Below are 24,178 nucleotides of genomic sequence, written 5' to 3' on the forward strand. Positions count from 1 at the left end.
ACAGTGGTTCCTGTCATTTTGAAAGCTCTGACATATGATGAGAAGAGGGGATCATGCAGCGTGGGTTCCAACGTGAGAGATGCAGCGTGCTATGTGTGCTGGGCCTTTGCTCGTGCTTATGATCCCTCAGAGCTGATTCCGTTTATTAACCAGATTTCAAGGTAAGCTGCTGCGATAAGAAACGCAGTGAAGTACAGTTAATTTTTAAAATCTGTTCAAAACTAAGGAGGAACTAGAAGTTAATCTAGTAGTCTCATGCTGTATCCTCTAGAAGTTAATAATGTGGGAGAGTAATGCCCTATCTTTAAGACATTTAAAATCAGATATTGGCCACGTACACACACACACACTCTGAAGTTGCAGAGCTGCTTTATGGGGTCAAAGGAGAAGAGAAAACTTACAGAAGTTACTTCCTACTTTTTCAGATGCACACTTGTATCTAATGATCCAGGAGTTTTGGTACTTTATCAGATTGTATGGTGCAAAGAACATAGCATATCAGATTGACTTGCAAGTTGAGCTGATTTAGGTCTAAAGGAATAAACTAGACTTCAAATCTGCTAAAAACCCATTTCTGAACTTCCAGATACTTCTGTATGAGTTGTAGCTTTCCTTCTGAAATGTTGAAGATCAAAGTTTATTTTGAGTAAAGAATACTTTTAAAATTAAATCACTTCCAGTTTATAAAAGTGGTAACAACTTGAGCTCTACGTGGTGATTTTGAATTCTTAGTAATATCTCACTTCTGAAAAAGCATTTTTATTACAACTGTTAGCAGGTTCTCGTTAAGTTTAACAAATACATGTGAGAATTCTTTTCTCTTTTGTTATATTTTGTTTTCATAGAGTACCACAGTCTAGAATGACTACTTTGACAAAACAACTTTTAGTTGAAAGGGTAAATACGCAAGTACTTCTTTTTCAGTCTGTTCTTTCTGTTTCAAAAGACTCTCAGAAGTCGGACTTTTAGAAGGTATCCCAGTCAACATCTGTCATGCTGTAACGGTGGACTAGAAGTTGGTGCAGGTTCCCCCAACACTAAGGATATTTCTGCAGCTAGAAACTGGTTCTACGTTTTCCTTTTTTTCCTTCTTTCTTCTCATGCTTTTCCTCCTATTTTTGCTAGTCTTTTGGGATTCTCTCTTCAGTAGGTAGTCTTTTTGTTGGCAGCATATTTGCTGACATTTCGAGGTGTCTTTAATGGGTGATTTGCACTGTAAACACAGAGGTAGCTTCTCACAGTTTTTTGGCAGACTTTTAGTGTGCTCTCATATCAGCAACTCAGACATCTTTGTCTCCATTGGCAGATTTTTAATCAGTAGTCATTTAGTATTACCTTTAAATATATATATATATATATATAAATATATATATATATATAGGGACTATACATTTATAGGTCCTGGAAACCTAGTCCTAGTTCTAGTGCTGCCTTGCTTCCAGACTGCTGGCAGAACTATTTCAATCACACCCAAACAGCCTTGTTTGGAAATGCAGGACTGCTTACTTAGCTCAACAGGTGCCCAAAGAAAACATCTTGTTCCTTCTTCTTTAAAGCCAGTTTTGAAGGTTCCTTGGGACAGTCTGTGGACCCTACATACCCATTTTTATTCCTTGAGCCTAGTGCACCTTCCCCTTGCTGGTCTTTGCTGTTTTTCATCCTTGTATTCTCACTTTCCAATGCTGGCCCTTTCACGTAGGGTCACAGGACAGTGTCTCCTACCTGTGTGGTACCTGCTCCTGGCAGTTTTTGAGACCTTGATAAAATCTTTCTGTCTAAGAATCTGCTGTCACATTTCTGGAAGCCAAATGCTGTTCTTCTTCCTTCCTTTTTAATGCTGTTATATCTTTTCTACAAAGTAAACAGGCAAAAAAATGCTAAGATTCTTAGTGTTGTGTCTCTGGTAAAGCATTTTCATGGTATTTTCATCATGTTTCATCCACAACAGTCTAGAGACTCAAGGAGAGGAGTCTTGTAACACCAAGCTGTTCTGGAATGTGAGGCCGTCTACAGCTGCTGGATGATTTTCGGAAAGAGAATTGGGACTCTAGGAAATGCATGATTCAGTTATAAGCATGCTAGAAATAGTGAGTGATGCTTGCCCTAATAAGTTATTAAGGAAATATTTTATTTTCAAGGGTCATGTTTAAATGGTCTTCCAGTTGAGTTCAATGTAAATTATTAATATAAAGGTACCTAAAGATACGTTTGCACAGTGAAATAGTGATTGCATTTTGGGTTGTGTTTCTTTTTTTTAATTCTAGCCAGCTTTTTAAAATCTAACCAGCACAGATGATGGTAGCAATGAAGATAGAGTGACAGAATGAGTATAATGTTACGAAATACTTCTAAGAGGGTGTTAACGGCAGTGCAAAGTTATTTACTGCTATCTTTAAACCAGGAGGAATACATTTATATTCAGGCTGCAAGCAAAACTTGAGGAAGAGTGTGGCAATCCAATAGTAAGGTCTTGTTCAAAGCAAGTGTTTTTTGTAGATTTGGTCAGCAGCCCTATGGAAGTAAATTCTCTGTTTCCATCCACTTAGTTGAGCAACTTTAAGGTTTGTTTAAAGGTCTGGAAAGCTTGTTCCAAGTGAAACTTTAAAGCCAAAGTGCAAATTTAGAAACCTTCAGTTTATCAGCATTCTGTTCTGTTCTTCCATTTTTCAGAATTTTTCGTCCATTCATGATGCTTAGAGCAATATATTTCTTTTACTCCTTTTGCCCTATCACAATGCAAATCAATGTTGTTCTCCATATGTAGGTGCGAGCTGACTATTTTGATTTTACATGATTTGTGGTACTTTGTTTTACTGTTACAAAGCTCTTGCACGATTACGAAGAGTGCTGTGTTTCTGAAGAAGCTCCCTCCAGTCTTTTAGCTTTCAATCTGTTCTGGAAATAAGTTCTTTTTTTTTTTTTTAGGAAGACGCCAGGTGTAAATAATTGCTGTCTTCTACCTAAAGTAATACAAGTTACCACTGTGGCTTTGCCAGTTGCAACTTCACCTATGTGGAATAAGTTGGTGGAGTGGAATGAAACGGAGGGTAGACAGCTGGGGGGGAACTGAAAATTTATTATTTTCAGTCGTAAAGTGTTGTGATTTATACGTTTAGTTTTATAACAAAGCTGCACAATGTTTTAGCCAGTATTAATGCTATAGTAAGGCTCTACGTAAAAATCTTTGTAGTTATGTTGGCCATACCTTTTCTTAACACAATCAGCTCTTGAAGGTAGAATTGCCACTGCAAAGAGAAACAGTAGAAAAAAAATATTCAAATAGGGTATGACACACAGTTTCACCTATTGTGTCAGCAAGCCAATAATTACATACAGCTCTTTTTTTTTAAATCTAGCCTTAGGTGTGTCACTGTTTTACTTAAAGAAGAGTCATACTTCTAGCCACAAGCAAATTGTTGCTACCCTTAAAAAAAATGCAGAACTCAGCATCTTGAAACAAAGTACATGATATCCATTGTAAGGTGAATTACACAGCAAAAATACGTGCCTATATGAGAATACAAACTATTAGGTTCTTAAAGAAAAATAATAATTTGTTTACTTGCAAAGAAAGCTAGTACCTCGTTAAAAAGATGTAGTAAGTGATTGAGATCCTGAACTGTTTGCATTGTCATGGTGCTAGAAATTGCAAATGGTTTATCCTTCATTCACAGTCTTTAACAGTGCTGTTGAACTGGCTGGAGATAATGCTGAACTTGGAGCATAAGTAGCTGGTTGCCTGGTAAGCATGCTCAGAGTCGAGAGACAAGGTGGCCTTCGTAGTAGAGTAAGTGCACTGAAAAACTGCTGGTAACTAGAAGGTGTTGAGTGGGTATAATGATTAAACAGTGACCACTCTTCTTACCATTCTTCTTAAGAAAAAAAATAGAGGATGCTTATTAGAAGTACTTGCCTGAGAATTTTAATTTTTACATATCTGTTGGTATTTTTCCCTATCCATATTTCAACAAGATACGCTTACTAACATTTGTTTATATATTTTTTTAGAAGTCCAGTTAAACTGGTTTCTAAAACCTTGCATGATCTATTCCAGCTTCAAGACCACAAAAAGAAGATTCTTGGCAAAGTAGATGAAACTTCACTTTTAATGCAGGATCAGCTTACTACATTTTGAAATACTTGCACATACTGAAGTTGCTATTCAGGCGTATCTTCATAAAAGCACTGCTTGACTGAGATGTTTTTTCTCTCCCAGTCTGCACATGCATGCAGTCTTTTTAAGCTTACCTATGAGGAAAGTTAAATATAATTTAATAACTTGGAAATGCAGGTAATTTGATTCCTGCCCCCTTGGGTGTGGAAATTATTGTCTGTAAAGTGGCAGGTGCACACTAAGAAGCAGAGCTGTTTAAAACCTAAACAAAAACTAAAGAGGAAAATATACTTTTGCTCTATTATACAATTAAAAATTAAATTGTTGCTGCCTATCATAATTATATGAAACTATTGCATGGTCAGAATATAGTTTTATTTATCATTTGATGGTTTAGTTAGGTAATCAATAAACAGATCATTATTTAGAGGGATCTGAATACGTGCGTACAGTGTAGGAGTACAGGCAGCTTTGCCTTCCCTGCGGTGGTGTGTTGTTTTTGAAGAGGGAAAAAAAAGGAAGGTGTGGCTATGGATAAATGATGTAGCTTGCTCCAGGGCAAGATTGTCCTGCAGAATTGGGGAAATCTGAAGCATTGCTTTGAGCTACATCTTGTACCATGATGAAATATTAAGAATAGCTTTTTCTTTCATGTATGTGAATGTTGCCTTCAGAGGAGAGCCTACTCTGCGCCTACTGCGTCTTGCACTTGTGTAAACTTATTTCCTGCAGGGGCATCATATGGCTTTTTTATTTTTTTTAATAGCAGCATTTTAATTTGCAACTCCCGAGCGTTTTCTTTATTGCTCTCTTCTTATATGTGTATTTATTTTACTTCCAATGTTTTACTCCAAAACTTTGGGATTGAAGTAACACGTTGAAGATGCCGACTTTTATCTCTGTGTAACAACAACGTGCTAAAAGACTGTATCTGACTGTGTAACTCTGGATTCAAAAGTGGGGGAGTTTGGCTAGCAGAAAGTAGTTGGGTTAGAAGGGACTGCAAGGGCGCAGTGTAAAAGTGGGACTGGTCACTGTGTTTATCATTTTCTCCTATTTTCTCCTTGCCTATCTAAACAGAAGAAATTAAACCTGAGACCGGTCTGAAGGGCTTTTTCTCCTACTAATGCTGGCTGAAGCAGCCATTTTTGTGTGCTTCATCTCTATTGCTCCTGCAATTGAGAATAACACGGCCACAAGTGGTAAAGTGAATGGGTAGCTTCTCTGATTAAAAATAAATGTATAGTTGAGCCTAGGTCTGTTTTCATCATCCAGTTCACCAGGTAGCCACAACTGGGGTACTGGTACAACTAAAGAGGTATGAGAAGGCTGTTTGCAACAGCCTTTTGCTGTGTTTTTTTTTCGCTCTTTGCAACAGCAGCTCTCAGCAGATGCTGGTCTTGCCTCCTCTTTTTAACTTGCTGGGATTGTTCAAAACCATTTTGCTTGTGCTGATTGTTAAGCCTTCCCTCCCCTAATGCTATTAGTAAGGAAGAGAGTTTTCTGTGATGTTACAAGTCAGACTTTTCCCTTTTTTGAGTTCAGGAAGGGAATTTTGTTTTTGTGCCAAATTGGCAAGAGGTTTGAGAGTTTATTTTTTCTCTTCCCACAGCTTCAGGGTGGTATGTTTGAATTAATAGTAGTAAATTCTCAGAGGTTAGTAATAGTATAAGCTGCTTGTGAGTATAGTGTACCTGTCACAGGTGATAAAGGAAATTCAGACTTACTTGGTGGTACATCCAGTACTTACAAGCAGAGGGAAACCTGATATTTCTGTGTGCTGATGCCCATCACCTGGCTGGCCTCTGCTCTCTGATTATTTCTGGCTTTTTGGGGGAAGGAAATGAAATCAATGTTGGGCTGAAGAAGTGAGCTGGTAACCTCCTCTGAGTCCTGTTAACTTTCCCTGAAGCCAGTTAAGTGAGTACGTGGGGTAAATGGAAGGGAGCAGGAAAAAAGCAAGAATGATCAGTAGGCTGATAGAATTGCAGCTTGCTTTTTAAAATCTGTTAGCGTGCTTATTGTACCCTTAGTTGCTTGTCGTGCTTACAGGCTAAATATACCTCAAGGAACTACAAAAGGTGTTTCATAGAGACTGCGAGATGCAAAACCACTCTTTGCTCTACCTGTTAGTAGTCAGGTGTGGTATATTTCAGACAAGTCAAGACATGATTCTTTAACTAGCTTAAAAAATATCCCACTTTGTTTGACATAAACAGTTTCTTTATGTTAGGAAATCCTGGTGGAGTATCACATAAACTCCCACGACAAAGCAGACAGGTGAAGACACCTTTAACATGTTTCATCTTAGGCATGTTGCTTTCCTTGCTAATCCATGTGTTGCAGCAGACTGTGCCTGCATTTTAAAATATGAATTAACTTGAAAAAATTATTCATGTAGTTTGATAAGTTTAAAATACTTTTACTGAAAGGATTAACATAAAACAATGACTACAGTATGGTTTATGAATATAATATGGCTGGGTGGTAATGACAAAATTCCTGTGTTTTTTGTTTTTTTTTTCTTACACGTTTTTCAGTCCCAGCACTGTATAGCTCAGGTGGCATCGCATAGACAGTATGTTGTTTTGCTGGTTTTACCTATACAAGTTTTTCTTGAGGTAACAGAAGAATAAGAAAAATTGAAAAGTACTGTTTAATTATAAGCAGAAACATCGGCCAAAAACTCATGTTGTATATAACAATCTGAAACTGTTTTCCATCATATTTAATAAACCAAATTTTAAGTGTAAACATGAAATGCAAGGAGCAGTATTTATTCTCCAGTGACAAACTTTTAACGTTTGAAATTTGGAAAGACTTGCATAGCTTTTAAAATTAGCATATTAATATTTAGCATGTAAGTGCTTACACTCAGCCCGAAGTGTCCCTTTTCACTACCACTGGAGACAAAACAATGACCTGGAAGAATTTCAATCTGACCCAGCAAAGCTCTTCTGAAATACTCTGCAACACTTAACGTCAGGCTACCTTTGACATAGTATGGGCAGCACTCTGCTTGCTGAGCTTCCTGGCTTGATGAGTTTTTTGGTTTTGTTTACTCAGAATAGAATATTGAACTTTTGCATAACAGACAAAATCATGTTTTATCATATAGTCCATATAATTGGAAACGTCCAGCAGAAATTTTCTTCTTTTTGCTTTCCAGGATAATTTCTAGCCAGTTCTTTAGTTTTGAGTGTTCTATAATTAAAATGAAATCCTTCCGAAATGTTCCTATAAAAAGATTTTTAAGTTTCTCTGTATGCCAGAGAAGCAGATTAACGTATGAAGATGATGTTCGACCCAGCACTCTTTCTACAATTAGCCATGTAAGCTTCTTCCTAATGGAATGCCGCATAAACATTTGCTCTTCCAGTTGCTATCACATGGATGACCTCGTTTTGTCTTGTAATCGCTTGATGCCTTTGTAGCAGGGAGAGGAATTGTTCACGCAAGTAGCAATAAGAAAGGATTTACTGTCTTTAGAACAATTTTTACATCTCTGCAGTAAAATGTTACACTTATTGGGTTTTATTTTCTATTTCATTCTTTCTTTCTGTCTCTTGTTTCCCTTAATGGAGGTAACCACTACTGCCTCTGTAAATTCAGTTTATGCATTTCAGTGAATTTTAAGAACATAGTTCCTGCCCTGTAAGGAAACTGATAGCCATTACCCAGGGAAGTTTGATATTATCAGTGTAATTAATATCTTTACGCTAAAGCAAAGCTATATTGGAATTACTTTTCAGCCAGTATTTATTTCCTGTTTTGCCTGGAGTCAATAAATAACGTAATGAAGAGTTTCAGAGTTTGAAAGGAATAATTTTCTGCTTAAATGATTCTCCTGAAGTGATATTTATTTGTCACTGAAGTTAATTGAATGCTGGAGGTGGATTTCTAAAGCTGTAGACTTCATGTCTTGGGATGTATTCTCTCTGTTGTGTTCTGTGGCAGGTTTTTAAATGTGGTTCTGTTGCAGTAGAAAGAATTGAACTGTGGAGGGTTGTCAGATTTCATTCACAAAATAATATTTTTGTATAATCACACCTGTATATCTACAGGTCACCTTTTCAAAAACTTCTTTGCAATTTATCCTAAAGTGTCACTTATTAAACAGAATTTGCATACTGTTTACTGTTTTTTTGTTACTTAAATCATGTGATCATGCTTGTACAGATAGCTGAAAGCTTCCGTTGCTTAACTTTTAGTTTTGCTTAAGCCTTACCTAAGACTTACTGTGTATTTGGCTATTGAGAAACTGTATTTCCAAGTTTTAATTTAAAGTTGCACTGTCTCGCATTTGAGATGTTAGATATGTCCAAGTTTATACTCGTGCTATATCTAAAATATAAAACCTTTCCACGTAGTTAAATGTATTTGTATATTCCTTAAACTGTTTTGCTGTACTAGGATGGCAGTTGTCTGTTTATGCCATGGAAAAGTCCACAGCAAACTGCAGAAACAAGGAAGTATGTGGTTGTTTCAACACAAATTCTAGTTTAGAATTATATTAAAAAAAAAAAAGCTAGTTAGAGAATATTTTGAATGTTTTGCTTGGAATCCTAAATAATGAAATGACATTGCACGTTTCTTCTTGTATTTTTGGTACTTATAATCAATATTTTATTTCCTCAGTGCGTTGGTTATTGCTGCAGTATTTGATCGTGATGTTAATTGCAGAAGAGCTGCTTCTGTAAGTTACCACATCCTAGCCTGTGTTTGTTATTTTTTGGTTTTGTTTTTTAATTTCATAATTTGTAGCATGCTCATCTGAGACTACAGTTATAAGCAATATATGTGTGTGTAGTGAGCAGAAAAGTGTTTTCTTTAAATCCTTCGAATTATGATGTGAATTTAGATTCTAAATTATATGATCCATGGTTTCATATCTTGATTTATGGACAGTTTACAATAAAGTCTGCTGTATTTTTGTCATGTTGGATAACATAAAGTATTTAAGAAAGAGTTACTTGGTGTTTTCTAGTCATAGTGTGACAAAAGGTTTAGTAATATACAGACTCTGTATCTTAAGAAAGTCACCAAGGTGGTATGTTTTGTGAGGTTATACTTCTGTGATTGTTTATCCACTGTTGCTGCATCTATAAAGATGCAGTAAGCTGCAAAATTCTAGAATAATCTTTCTCCTTCAAACTAAACTTCAAAATATTTTCTGTTATTTTACAGAACTCTTTCCACAGGACGGGGAATTTTGTTAAAGAAAGTGATACACCTGTTAGGCAGATAACATTATCTCGTTAATAGGACTGAAACCAAAGTGAAATCACTGTGTAGAAAATACTTGTGCTGTTGAAAACTGAAAAAAAATGCATAATTCTTCTCAAGAGAAAGGGATTATTGGAAGATAGGTTATAGTTGAGAGGATGAAAGAAGTAACATCTCATCCTTGAAGATGTAAGTCAGTGTTGTATGTATTGCATTAGCTTTCTAAAGAAAAAAAGTAAAAAGAAAAATTGTCTGCATAACAGATAAAAAAAAAAAAACCAACACAACTCAAATTGAAAAAAAGAACCCGGTAACTGTACTAATAGCTGCTCCTATGAAGCAAACACAAGGTCAAACAATGCCTGTCAAAGGCACAGGTGTCCATATTCCTAAAAAACAAACTTACCTATGAATTCCTTTCTAAAAAAAAAAATAAAAAATCAGGGATACCTGGACAGCATCCTTATTTTTGATATTTGATAGTCACACCCCTGCTCGAGAGTTTAAGTTGTTGAATGAAGGAGCAGCACAGTTGCTAGGGAAATGAGTCAGTTCTTGTGTAATCATATCAGGAATCATCTTGTCTAAATAGGTTAAAACCAAAGCATGGAAGCTAAGATGCTGTAGGTCGCTGAGCATAATGTACAACTGAAGAGTAACAGTAGTGCTACTTCCCCCCAGGCTTCAACTCCTAAATTATAGAAACTGTAGAATTTACCATTCTTGGCTAATTTAAGTCATTTTATTCAAATAAAATCCTCAGAGAAAAACAAAGGTAGCTTTGCCTTCCCTAAGAACCGTGCAAGCCATAAAGGAATGTAGAATAATAGAATCACGGAATAACCTGAGTTAGAAGGGGCCCACAAGGACCATCGAGTCCTGCTCCCGGCTCCACACAGGACCACCCAGAAACCAACCCCTGTGTCTGAGAGCGTTGTCCAAACGCTTGAACTCTGTCAGGTTTGGTGCTTTGACCACTGCCCTGGGGAGCCTGTCCCAGTGCCTGACTACCTCTGGATGCAGAACCTATTCCTACCACCCAGCCTGACCCTCCCCTGTCCCAGCCCCATGCCGTTCCCTCAGGTCCTGTCGCTGTCCCCAGAGAGCAGAGCTCAGCGCCTGCCCCTCCGCTCCCCTCGTGAGGGAGCTGTAGGCCGCCATGTGGCCTCCCCTCGGCCTGCTCTGCTCGGAGCTGAACAAACCCAGGGACCTCAGCTGCTCCTCACGCATCTTCTGCTCTAGACCCTTCACCATCTTCGTAGCCCTCCTTTGGATGCTCTCTAATTAGTTTTATGTCCTTATATTGTAGTGCCCAAAACTACACACAAGATTCAAGGTGAGGCCGCACCAGCACAGAGCAGTGTAATAGAGTAGATGGTAAAAAGTAAATTACTGTATTTGCTCTATAGGAATTGTAGGAGTCAGTGGGTAATGTGTATAAAGAAGATACTTTTAACATGATTCCCACTGCAGGAGTACTGCTTACCTTTAGTTGCAGTAGTCTTCATTATGATTCTATGCTTAAACATAAACTGATAGTTTGACCATGAAATATGGTGCTAAACCAGATACATTTACTAATGCTATAAGCTTAATGAAGATTGTGCTTATATTTCAAGTAAGTACAACATCCTACAGACATTTTTTCACTTTCTTCTTGTAGTTTAAGCCAGGATATCAAGCATTCTGTAATTTGATTATCTCCAGTCAATAAGTTTTTTTTTCTTTTTTTTTTTTTTTTTCCCTGTTAGTACATTATAATTTAGAGCTGGTCAAAGTTTGGAAGTTTGGGATTGTTTTGATGGATAGTTAACTCAGCTCTGGTGAGGCCGCACCTCGAGTACTGTGTTCAGTTTTGGGCCCCTTGCCACAAGAAGGACGTCGAGGTGCTTGAGAGAGTCCAGAGAAGGGCGACGAGGCTGGTGAGGGGTCTGGAGAACAAGTCTTACGAGGAGTGGCTGAGGGAGCTGGGATTGTTCAGCCTGGAGAAGAGGAGGCTCAGGGGTGACCTTATCGCTCTCTACAGGTACTTTAAAGGAGGCTGTAGTGAGGTAGGGGTTGGTCTATTCTCCCACGTGCCTGGTGACAGGACGAGGGGGAATGGGCTAAAGTTGCGCCAGGGGAGGTTTAGGTTGGATGTTAGGAGGAATTTCTTTACTGAAAGGGTTGTTAGGCATTGGAACAGGCTGCCCAGGGAGGTGGTTGAGTCACCATCCCTGGAGGTCTTTAAGAGACGTTTAGATGTTGAGCTTAGTGACATGGTTTAGTGTAGGACTTGTTAGTGTTAGGTCAGAGGTTGGACTGGGTGATCTTGGAGGTCTCTTCCAACCTAGACGATTCTGTGTGTGATAGTTATGAAAGTATTAAAATCTCTTTACTCATTTTAGAAAGTCAGGCAAAGAAATATTTTGTTTGCCAGGCATTACTACAATTTTGAAGAAAAATACCTGGGAGCCCTAATTATTCCCAATCATTACTACAGTTAAATGCATGTTTAAATAAACAACATGTTTTACTAGATTTTCCATCTATTACAATATGCGATGTATTATAATGTGGAGCGCCAATAAAACACAATAGCATATAGAGATATTTTGAACCCCGAGGTTAGGGAGAATAAAACAAGACTGTTCTTTTGAAGCTCTAAACGCATTCTGAGCTGACTTTTGCAACTCTTTCATGAATAATCATTATAAAGAATGATCACATGAATAAGAGACCTTGGATAGGGCTGTATTCTGTTCTGACATGTTAAAGAGAGGTGGTTTAGACATGGTTGGTTGATACTTTTTAAAATCATGACTTATACAATGCTTTAGTACTTCTTCAATTTTTGTGGGAACAAACAGAACTTTTTTAAGGGCTACTAAATTGAAATTGATATTAGCATTGCCTTGTAAATATTTATCTGGTTTTATAAGCAGTGGTGAAAGTTGTATTTTTTTTATAGATAAACTATGCAATTAGGTGTAACCCAACATCTAAATTAGATGTTTAAAATAAGTCAGATGATGTGAACTATTTCTGCCATGCTGCTGGACTTGTATCTTCTACACCTTTATGATCGTCTTTCTAAATGAGTTAGAAAATGAAATGGTGATTCAGCACTGGAATTTTAAAATTCCTGTATTAAGTAAAAAAACTTGGTGAAATCTTTATGAACAGTACTTGTTTTCCTTCTATGTTGTATATAGGCCCCTATAGATCTTTTCCAATGATTTTGCCACAGTATATCTTAGGCCTAGGCCTACAGATGTATTGCGAGTAGAATAAAACTTTCACTGTGCTGAGACCAGAATTACATTCTTTGGATAGCAAAGTTTCTGCTCTTAACAACAACAACAGAAAAACAAACAAACAAACAAACCCACCTTTTTACATTTGTATCAGTAATGCACATTTGAGCAGTAGCTTTTTTAAAGAAATTAAAGTACAATGATGATAAAGTCCAGGACATTGCTGCAGCTCGCGTTCCTGTTCTGGAAGGCTGCTTTACATGTTGCCCAAGGGTGTATCTACGCTTCAGTTGCTGCGGAGGATAGCCTCTACCTGAGGTAATCCTAAACCAGCTAGCTTGGGGGCAGTGCTGGCAGCATGGCTACGACACCACACCGCATAAACTAAGGTGGGCTCCTAAACCTGCCTGCAAGGTGGATAAGCAGCTGAGAGTTGGCCTGTGTTGGGTGTCCTGAGATGGATGCACTGTGAGCAGGAGCTGAGCTAGCCTGGGCAAGTCTACAGGAACTGCAGTCATTATCCTAAGCAGACGTAACCTCAGAAGTGCAGTGGGAGACTGGCTTCATTAGGCCTTGCTTCACCCGTGTTCTGAGTGCTTGCTCCATATGTAGAATATGATACCTTGGTGAGCTTAACCTTTTGTTTTTACAGGTGGATTACCATGTGTATTGTATTTATGTAGGAAATACAGAAACTCTTGTCTGTCGAAGTTCTTGTGACATTTTCAGTAGCGATTGGGACTTCAACATTCCCCTTATAATCATAAGTACTTATGATTATATTTTCTTTTGAGAAAAAATAAAATGGAGACTTTTTTGAGAGAAATTTCAAGGCCTAGTAAGGAGTACGGAGTAGATTTTATTCTATATACAGTACAGGTAGAGAGATTAACTTTATGGTCATATTGCAGTTTGAAAGATTTTTAGTTTCTTTCATTGAAAACACGAGAAACATACATGAATTTTGCCTTCAGGTTTTGTAACTTTACTGTTTCAGTGTGGTTTCAAATTGTATGTTTCAAATACTTGTTCTTGATATTTGTCTGAAGTTTTCACTGAACAAAATCAGACTTGGCCTACTATAAACCAGTGATGTTGCAGTAGTCAGGCAAAAGCAAACTGTCTCAATTTCTGTTGTCTCCAAGTATTGACTTTCAACTCTAGTGCAAAGCCTTGTGTCAGTACTCAGAAGCACTCTTCTGGGTGTGACTAGTTTAATAAACTTGCATTCTTAAACTGCTGTCATGCAACATACAGCTTTAAGAACACTAGAGCACAGAGACGCAGAAACAAAAAAGCCCTGTGGGCTTGTTCTATTAACAAAGCTTACTTTATTTAAAAAAGAAAAGCCATGGGTCATTTATATTGTTGTGTGTTTTGAATTCATCTGGTGTTTATCAAAAAGCAAACCTGACTCGTTTTGGTATGTTTGTTCTCTGTTCTTCAGGCTGCCTTCCAGGAGAATGTTGGGAGACAGGTATGGTAACTTTCCTGAATCTTCATTCATGAGTGTGCTCTGGAGATGAGTGTAAACGTGTAGTACCTCAAATCAAAATTAGATGCTGTGGCTTCAGAGAAGATGAGTAGGAGAATGTTACAAAATATGTATTTTAACTACCAGAAAGCAGGTTCTTGTGCGATATTTTCCCGAGATATGAGTTTTATTTTAGTACTCTGGTTTTGGAAGAAGATGGGCTATCTGGTAATTGTAAGTCATTTGGAAAAGCAAAATTCGCAGCCATTCTACACCTTCCAAGCTGCAATGCTCTTAAAGCAGGAAAAGCACAAGTGTGGGTTATTCTTTTGTTCCACTGGCATTCCAGTTTTAAAAAAGTGGAAGAGCTGAAGTGTGCTGCACAATCTTTGCTGTGGTTTGGTGATAAGACAATGAGCTAGGCTTAAGATTCTTAAACCCAGCATTTGGGTTTTGCTTGCTGTATTGTAATGCTACCATCTAGAAGCTCTGGAGAAATACATTAATTTTAGAGGAATCTAAATTTTTTGAAAAAAGTATTGTGGTAGGTTCCTATGTAATTTAGCAACATTTATGTTGTTAAAAAGCTCTAAGAACTTTTGATTTGCAACCTTGCTGGAGAAGCAAAGAGGATAAGAACTTCGATTTCAAAGTTTCCTTGTTTCTCCTCAGGAATTAATAAAGCCGAAAATACAACTTATAGGGTGGAAAATGATTCAGCTAGTGAATTCTTCTGACAAAGCAAGGCATGTAGATTTAAGAGCGTGGTTCAAGCAAATTTTGATTTCAATAAGACGTTCTTTAAGGCATCTTTGTTAAAATGCTATGTCTAACTTTCCCAGATATCATTCCTGAAGATCTCTGTTACGAGCCAGGATATTATTCCTTTAAAGCTATGGTTATTAAGCAATGTGTCCTGAAGTAATGTGTGTATTTCTAGATAGAATGAGGTTAATAGCAGAGAAAGGGTGCTAGAAGACCGGGAGGAAGAGGGTAGGTATTTTTGGTGACCTGACCCAACTAGGTCTGTGATAAGTAGAAGCCAGCCTGATTCTTCCCTGGGTCTATAGTTACTGCTCAAAGAGGTTAGTCATCACAAAACTACTCATCCTGATTCCACATCATGAGGCACTGAATGGAGTAAACACCTTACTCTGCCTTCAGTTCCAGGAGAGACAGGGCTCCTGGGTGCTGTAGGCTTAGAAATGCTTTCATGTAGGAAAAGTTCTGTGGAGCTTTTTTTTTTTTTTTTTTTTTTTAACTTTTTCAGAGTTAGTTTACAACCAGAAATTAACAATACTGCTTTGACACAATTCATGTTTTTTGATGCTGATTGAACACACAATTTCAGCATCTATGTTGGACTGCTAAGGAGGAGTTAGTAGTAAGATAATTAAGTTATGGCATGAAGAGCAGTATCAGTCTCCCAGCTAGTTCCTGTAGAAGTTCAGAAGTTTTTATTTGCTGAACTATTCCCTACTGCCTAGGAAAATGATTACTTAATCAGTGGATACACCCTCTATAGTCCTTTACCTGGATGTAAGGTGTTGAAAGAGTCACCCTTTCTCTGAATTGGAAGGAGCTAAAACGTACTCTCCGTCTGAAGTAACAATGGTGATATGAAATACGCGGAGAAAAAAGTTGACCTTGCTTACTTCCTTGTTCCTGCCTGCTTCACCTTTGCAATGCAACGTGACCTAAATCTGAGAACTTGCTTTTATGGCCTCAGAAGAACAAGCCTTGTAAATTACATTTCATGTAAGTGAAAACACTTGACAATTTTGCAGAATATATATATATAGTTAGCATAAACATTGGCAAAAGCCCATACTTCTAATAAGACGAACTTTTGTATTGGAGAAGTAAGTTTCAAGTATTTTGACAGAATGGAAGTCGTGACCTCTGAAGCCATGACCTCTGTACGCATGAACTTGATTTTAGGAATTTTCTTGTCTCACTGACACGCACTGTGGGACTCTGACCTGCGATGAGACTGCATGAAACTGGCACACAGTCCAGTTATAAAGAGCATGGTCCAAGTACAAGCTAGAATTGAAATTGATTAGCTGTTATTTTTCCTTATATATGATATTATATATTCTTACATATTTTACATTTCTTACACGTTTCATTGTATGTCATCTTGTTTGGCTACAAATCATGGTTAGGTATTTCTCATGTGAATTTTTTTCCCAAATTGGTGTTTCATGAGGCTTTTCGAGAATGCATTCATTTCATCTTTGAGTTATTAGGGCTTGCAGGTAGTCTCTTGTATGAGCCATACATATTCTGTCTGCTCCTTTTGGTTCAATCAGCTTACAGGCCTTGGTTTTTGGACAGTTGGCAGTATGCTACCCAGCAAAAGACCTCTGCAGCAGCTGACACCTTCCCACTGCTTGTGCTGTATGCTTCTTTAATTATTCAGGCTTAGATGTAAAGATATTTTTTACTATTTTTGCATGGCTGTATCCTAATGTGGAAGGGATGAGTGAACTGTAAACAAACAAAACTGTATCATATCCAGAACCTGTACTTCCACATAGCCTTATTGCTTAAATATCATATGATTGTCCCTTTTGTAAGTAAGCATAGTGTCTTTGAGTTGGCTGTTTTCCATTTGCACTTAATTATGGCTTGTGGAGGCTATGCTGCCTCCTCCATTCCAAAACACAGCCAGGCTGCGTAGTACTATATTGAGTCAGTTATAGCCAATCAAAATTCTGAATATCTGACGTTTTATTATATTATTGATGTTTTAAAAGACAAATTTTAGGTGGTGATTACATATTTAGGATTATAATTAATTTTCTGAAACCATAATTTTTTGAGCATTGATGTCAGAAGCATCATACTTCTTAAGGATTCAACGTGTCAGGCTTTGCTAGGAGCCAGTGCTCTTTTTAAAAACAAACAAACAATTCTTTAGTTCATTAACAAAGAAATCATAAAATATATGTATAAGTAGGAACATAAAAGTATATGAGCTCCCATTTATTCTACATGTGATGCATTTTTTCATGCCCAATTCCTAATTTTACACTTCAGAAAACTTGCAACAGAAGCTCATTCCTTTGCATAATCCAAAAAACACGTTTACATTTATTTAAACTTTTTAGAGATTTTTTTTTTGTGCGTGCATAATGCAATCAACAAATATATACGTGGCTATGACTTGAAGGTGTTAAAATAGCTACTGCATAGTTTATTACCTGCTGCTGTTTACTTTGCTTATCATTGACTCACAAGTGAAGCTAGACATTTTGCTGCTTCTGTATAATATCCTTTATCTCTTTAGCGCAAGTGATTTTACTATAAATTAGAAATTAAATTGTATTTTTTCAGTGGTTGTACAGTAGTAGGTGATTATTTTCAATACATTGTCTATTCAGAAAATACTTTACATTTTTAAAATATTATTTTCTGTTTTTTTCCTCTTCTCTACAATGTTTGTAGGGCACTTTTCCGCATGGCATAGACATTTTAACTGCAGCTGATTATTTTGCTGTTGGTAACAGAGTTAACTGTTATCTGACTATCAGGTAAGTTGGTTTTTTTTATGCTTTCCTAAACATAAAGGACCTCTTTTATTTAATGAAATATTTGTTTGATTGTTTGACCTTACAGTAAACATAAACAATAATCATAAATAATAAAATACAACAAACATAATAAATATAAACAATATTATGTTTATTGTTGTTGCTTTTCTAATAGATGAAAACTTGTTTTTTCTTCTTTCTGCATCAAACTGCTAATTACACATAAAACATGGTGAAAATGCGACCAGGATGTTCCTCCAACTTGTCTACGTGATCTATTACTTTATAGATGCACTGAAACTGGAGGAAGCAGCCAAGAGGCATTATTTGTGGGTGTCACAAAACTGTCTAGGCTGGTTAAGCTTAGATAAGATTAGGGAATTCTGAAGAGCTGGAGCAAATGGAGAGGCTGTTATGCCGGCAGTTAGACTCTGATATGGGTAAAAAAAAAATAAACTAATGTCCATTTAAAATAAAAAGTACTTTGCACAAGTTGTTGAATTTGTAGACCCTTAATTTGAGTGCTTATATTTTTCATAGAAAGCTCAGTGAAACTCTAACCACAGTGTGCAGCAGTTCTGAAAAACCAAACTGATCACTGCATTATGGAGTCTGCACAGAATGTTATGGGAAATACCGATGCTGGTGTGGTGCTATTATAAATCAGTGGCTTTTCTTGGAATACCATGCTCCGTTCTGGTCAGCTATCTGAAAGTACAATAAAGCTGAAGTAAAGGGAATTCAAAGGCAAGCTGGCTGCACAGGATGACTAAAACGAACAAAAGATTGCACTTCCTCATGAAAAGATGAAAAAGGCTGAGGGCTGGGTTCTAACTTTAGTTAGATGTCTAAGACAGACAGTCTAGTCTAGTTGTCTGGCCTCTCTCTGTAGTCAATGCAAAGAGACAGGCACCTACAGAAAGTGATTCAGACCATTTAAAGATACATAAGATAAATTGCCCTATGGACTTGCATGGTGCTCTGAGAAGCCAACAGGTTAGAAAAGTTCGAAGAGATTAGATTCTTGGGGAATAGAAACAGCAAAGAAAAAAGGCTTATGCTTCTTTATCAGCTTTGTAACTTCCAAGGAACATTTTTTAAAGATAAATTGAACTGAATGCCTGTCTCTCCTTGAGTATTTTTCACTCATTTGGCCACCACCATATTGTCCCTTTGGTGCATAATCGTTCCGGTGCATATCTTCACCTTTTACCTACTGTCTTTCCTCTATGGTCCACACCCTCCTCCTACACTCTTCCTCTGAGCTCCCGCCTACTGAGCCGAGATGGGGAAATGCAGGCGCCTGGTATTCGCTGCTGCCCTGTATTGGTAGACCGTCAATGGAATTTTTGGAAGTCTGGCTTTCTATACTAGTGAAAAATTGAATATACTCAAAATTGGCACACACATTTTTTATTCTCTCTTTTTAGTTTGAAAGCTAATTATGTTCTCCTTACTTCTTGAGAGCTGCGATAATTTTTCTCTCAAATGTTCATTTATTACTCCTTTCATTGTGATTTCCAGAGGTTTTGTTGGAGTGTTACTTACCTGAGTGAAAATATTTGAAGGTTGATTTTTTTTTTTTTACTTCTTGTGCTTTCTTTAAGTTATGCAACAGAAAGAATAAATTTGCAAATTCTTCATAAATAATCTTATACAGTTAGTAGCATGATTCCCTGAAACCATGTTCAGTGTTATTAATCAAGCTCTTCTTTGTAAATTATTTGTCATCTAATACATTATATTACTTGTTAAAATCTTCACCACTTTGCTTTTTGAGCAGGATGTAATTATTTGGGTCGATACTTAATTATTTCCTTATTTTTGTCTGAGTAACATCAAAGCAAAGTGCATAAGCATATATTTGGCTGCACAGAAAACATGTATCATTATGATGTGGTAGGTAGAATGAACCTTTCTGATCGGTATGCCTTAAGGTGGTGTAATTGTTTATGTAGCTGGAAAAAGCTACTTGAGGTTCATATTGCAGATCTAGAATCTTTAGCTCTCTCTCTCCCACCCTGATAAATAAAATCCTGGTACACTGTTTTAACAGCGTGTTGCTGCTATGTGAAAGGACACTGTGCAGGTGTGAAAGTCTGCGCTAGGGAATCTGCTTTGAGCAGCAAAAGCTCCATAAATATGTGTCAGTTTCTACAGTTGAATATTTTTTTGGTTAATAAATGATTTATGATACTGCTTCTCTACAAGAATATAGGTTTTTAGATATATGTGCTATGTATGTGTGTGTATATCGTTGCTTATCCTTCTAAATCCAGATGTTTTTATGCAAATTTCGTATGCTAACTGTCCTTTGGAAACTTTTTGCTGAATGTTCTTTGAAAGATTCAGCTCAAATATGTTAATCTATTTCTGAGGATGAACGTGGAGGAAGCCTATGTCCTATTTTGTATGAACTGGGAGTAAAGAGACTGATTTCAGGAGTTCTGGGCTGTGTAAAAGTAGAGTTAAGAAAGAAACTTCTTAATCTAAATAAAGAGCAACATTATCAGGAAGGCTAGAATTGTATAAAAGCCTACTTGTATAAAATACTCTGTAGGGGTCAAAACCTGAGGGCTCCACGTAAAGACAGTTATCAAGTAAAAGTGGAAATGAGAGTGGGCTACTGACACAGTCCAAAAGATCCACCTTTAGCTGTGCAACTAAGTTCAGAGTAAAATGGCTTGGAAGAATGGTGGGTGCTAAAACTAAGATCCAAAAAGCTATCGTGAAGAGAAGAGTTTAGCTATGTCAGAGGGAATTTGCGTGTTCTCCCAGAACAGGGAAGGGAACAACAGAGCAATGAATTTTACTATTTCTCTGCTGGCATCAACAATCCGTCAATCCAGCTGGCAGCCTGCCTGTAATCCCCCTCCAGGGCTAGTAGCAGTAGCAGATGGTACTTCTGTGTTGTGTTCAAATGACTGAGGTTGTGCTGTGGATTTAAGGATTCCAATTCTTCTGATGAATTGTGTAGATATCAGTGTGTTAACATACAACAGCATTTAGTTTTTACTTTTTCTTTTCTAATTATACGCATGTATATTAATGGAACACTGTTATGGTTGCAAGGGTAATCACTCAAAAGATATGAAAAGGTGACATCCATGTGTCCTTAATTTTGTGCTTTTGTGTGTGCCATTTTGACACAAACACATTCTACTGGTTGTTTAGCTTTCCAAGATTATTTAACGTACTTCAGATGCACTTAAAAAAAACATTTCACTTGACTTCTGTTGACCTTAGCTTTCAATAGTTGATGCTTCTGAAGATTGGAAAGCAAGTATGTCTGTAAAGTCAGGTAATTATGCAGACTGCCTAGCTAATTACTTCTGGTGTTCCCTCGCATCTTAGGTCTTGACTTTGCAGCATTAATGTTTTTGTCATAATTGACTTTTTGTATGTTTATTTTTTAAAAAGAACAAATCAAAACCATTATTCAATTTTGGAATACTGTCTCTGGGAACATAAAACACATTTCTGTAACTTAAATTTAGTGTGCAGTGTGTATTACACATTAACACATTTCTGCAATCTAAAATTACTACTACATGTATACACTTCCCCATTTTGTAGAATGTAGCAATGGGAACTGACTATTTATTTTTTGCTTTTCGTTGCTGTCAGGCTTTTTGTTTGTATCGCAGTTTTTACCGAGAATGTGAAAGACTTTTGCAAAAGTGATTTAAATTTTTGACAGTACTTGTAAAATATTTACTATTGTTTATTTCACTCAGCTGCATCTCATTAAGGAGAAGGCATGGTTAAGTAATTTTTTGGTTGCTTTAAAACTAGAGGATTTTAATCTTTGGAGTAGCTTGTGTTAAAATGCACACACCTGTTGATTCTCTATTCTATCATATAGATCTTTCTCTTTTCAGTGTGTATATTGCTGGTTTTCCTGAGTATACACAACCAATGATCGATCATTTAGTTAACATGAAGATTAACCACTGGGATAGGTAAGTTCATAAAGTCTAATTATATTAACATCCAGGAATTGGCTTTTCTGCATGTGATGCTTATGATACTTAAAACAGAGTTTGTAACACTGTTTGACTGAAGGGAAATAGGCAAGTAGTAGCTGACGTCATCCATGCCTTCTAGCATATTGTCACTTAAAATGTGCTTATGAATTCTGACCTCAATCTGTTAATAGATTAATAAAACACATTTATATGGTATATAGTATATGTGAGTGGTAAACACCAGCACTATACAATTATCGTAATTAAAGTAGATTTCATGCATGGAGATAGAGCTTAGTCATATTCAATGTTCATGAAGATTAAAACATGTACATATAACACAAATGAGATTATATCAGTGCTGATAATAGTTTGCATCACGAGAAATAATAATAGTTTACTGTAGTGTCCCTGCCAATGTATAGAATGAGCCCTCAGGTTCTACCATCCACACTTATGTTTTTCTTTGTCTCTTTCAGCAATAAGGTCTATTCATATAGCTAAAAGCTAGCTGTAGGCTGTCTCTTTGGCCCGTTGTTTTGTTTTGGTGGCTTTTTTTAAGGGGGGAAGGTTAGGATGGACAGAGAATACTACGTTCTTTAATGTTGCTAGGGTCTTTATTCTGGTTGTGGACAGGAGTCCCTTCCTGACCTTGTTATTTTTAATACATTACTTCTACTAAATTGCTAACAAGAAAACTCCAAAAATGCTTTTTTACATCTTCAGTGTTATTCGAGAACTTTCAACTAAGGCTCTGCATAACCTTACTCCACGGGCTCCTGAATACATGGCAAATGTGGGTAGGTAACTCGTAACAGGTTCTGCATAGAATCTGTTTTGTCTTGTCCAGTCTGGCATCTTCAGAAGAATTTCTTTCTGATTGTTGTGTATGTAATCAAATGTTTCTTGAATGAATTCACAGTCCTTTGCTCGGCCCACTCAGGGTGCCGAGGATGTACTAGCTGCTTTCTATTATGCCTGAAAGACAGCAGCTGAAACCCAGGTTACAGATCTTACCTAGACTCCCTAGAGAGGGTTGGAAAGGTGACAGTGGCATGGAAGCGGCAGTTTACATTGAAGTAAAATTCCATGGAGGTGGCTACAAGCCTCATTTTCTCCACCACTCAGCCAACCCAATGCCAATGTTTTTTATTTACGCAAAACAGGGAAGCTAGGTTGTGAGCACAAAGTTTCTAGGCGTGATTTAGCATGCTTTTGTTATAACACTTTGTCAGAATTTACTTGTGTTTTTAAAACTTGTTTTTCACATAATGATGAGGATATATTGGCCTGACTTTCCAGAAATGGTTTTCAAATGTTATTTCTAGGCTGACATGTTTACATTTAGAACTGCGATCTGTCAGTATGCTCTGTTTTAAAAAAAAATAATTATTTAATCTCTTTCAGTTTTGCCAAGACTGCTACCTTTATCAGTGGGCACAGATCTGCACACACGCCATGGGGCAATTCTTGCCTGTGCTGAGATCACCCATGCACTGTGTAAACTAGCAGAAGAGAATAATAGGTATAAATGCTAGATTATCTTGACTATAAATTTTCCTTTCATGTCTGATATATTGAAAGCCTCCTCAGTATAATTATGGAAATCGCATTTTACTGAACTTCTCTTCCATCGAATTTTTGTATGGTTATCAGTCTTGCCAAGCCTTCACATTTTATTTGGTGATGTTACGCTTAAGTCTAAAATCATCTTGGAAAGTGAGAGCATTTATTGCCTTATCTGGAGAATTCAAAGATACTGTTTAAGTATAGATTAACCCATCCCTGAACTACCAGCCCTTCCCCTGCAGTATTTTGTCTTCCTGGTGAGGGAACAGTCTTTCATGTTCAGTGTTAGAGAAACAGCTTGTTGATTCTGATTGATTTAAATAGCATTGTTGAATGGAAGGGATGTGTATACACACACGCACGAATTACAGTTGAGATATATCCAGAATAATTGACAAAATTATTTGGCAGCGTCTTTGCATTAGTGTTGTAAAGAAATGAGTGACTTACCTTTTTTTTCCCATGAATCATTTATGAATAATGTTTGGAAGTCATTATTGCAGAACTAGAATTTGGAATCTACATTAGTGGTAGAATTTTATACTAGCTTGACTTAAATAGGGATGAGCAGGTGTTTAAGATCAAGGCAGTGGATGATAAGACCCCAAAATGCAAACTTTACTGAAAATAAATATGGTTCTGCAACAGTCATGGATATGTATTTCTTCAATGTGTGTGTGTGTATATATATATATATATATATTATAATGGACTTTATGTCCTTTTTCATACAAAAGTTGGATAATTACTCTGATTAACCTTTTTTTATTTTACTTCTGAAAACATTCTAATGCATTCATACAAATATATCTAAAATGGTGACATTTAATAAATTCAATGTCATTGTACGAGCTAAATATACTGAGAGGAATTCAGATGAAAGGTATGAAGTATATACTGTTTTTTTATGACTTCGGTGAGAAATAGGATATGTATTTGTCAGTAGTGTGTAACAAAAGTTTGTGTTAATCTTAAGAGTCGCCTTTTCAAGTAAGTAACATATTTTGTGCATGTGAATGAAGCTAAAAAGTTAGCAAAAAAGATGTAGAGCA

At 36.8% G+C, this 24,178-nt stretch overlaps 1 protein-coding gene across 1 annotated transcript in view; it reads left to right on the plus strand.

Moving 5' to 3' along the window:
• TBCD (tubulin folding cofactor D) overlaps positions 1 to 24,178 on the plus strand; it is a 128,602-nt gene that overhangs the window by 54,600 nt on the left and 49,824 nt on the right. Inside the window, exons 15-21 of the mRNA XM_080560657.1 lie at positions 5 to 161; positions 8,753 to 8,810; positions 14,024 to 14,053; positions 17,504 to 17,589; positions 21,471 to 21,551; positions 22,284 to 22,357; positions 22,965 to 23,082. Coding sequence (XP_080416783.1) covers positions 5 to 161; positions 8,753 to 8,810; positions 14,024 to 14,053; positions 17,504 to 17,589; positions 21,471 to 21,551; positions 22,284 to 22,357; positions 22,965 to 23,082 — 604 coding nt within the window. The remainder of the gene's footprint in view (positions 1 to 4; positions 162 to 8,752; positions 8,811 to 14,023; positions 14,054 to 17,503; positions 17,590 to 21,470; positions 21,552 to 22,283; positions 22,358 to 22,964; positions 23,083 to 24,178) is intronic.

This window comes from Anser brachyrhynchus, assembly GCF_964034855.1.
Source record: "Anser brachyrhynchus genome assembly, chromosome: 18".
NCBI lineage: Eukaryota > Metazoa > Chordata > Aves > Anseriformes > Anatidae > Anser > Anser brachyrhynchus.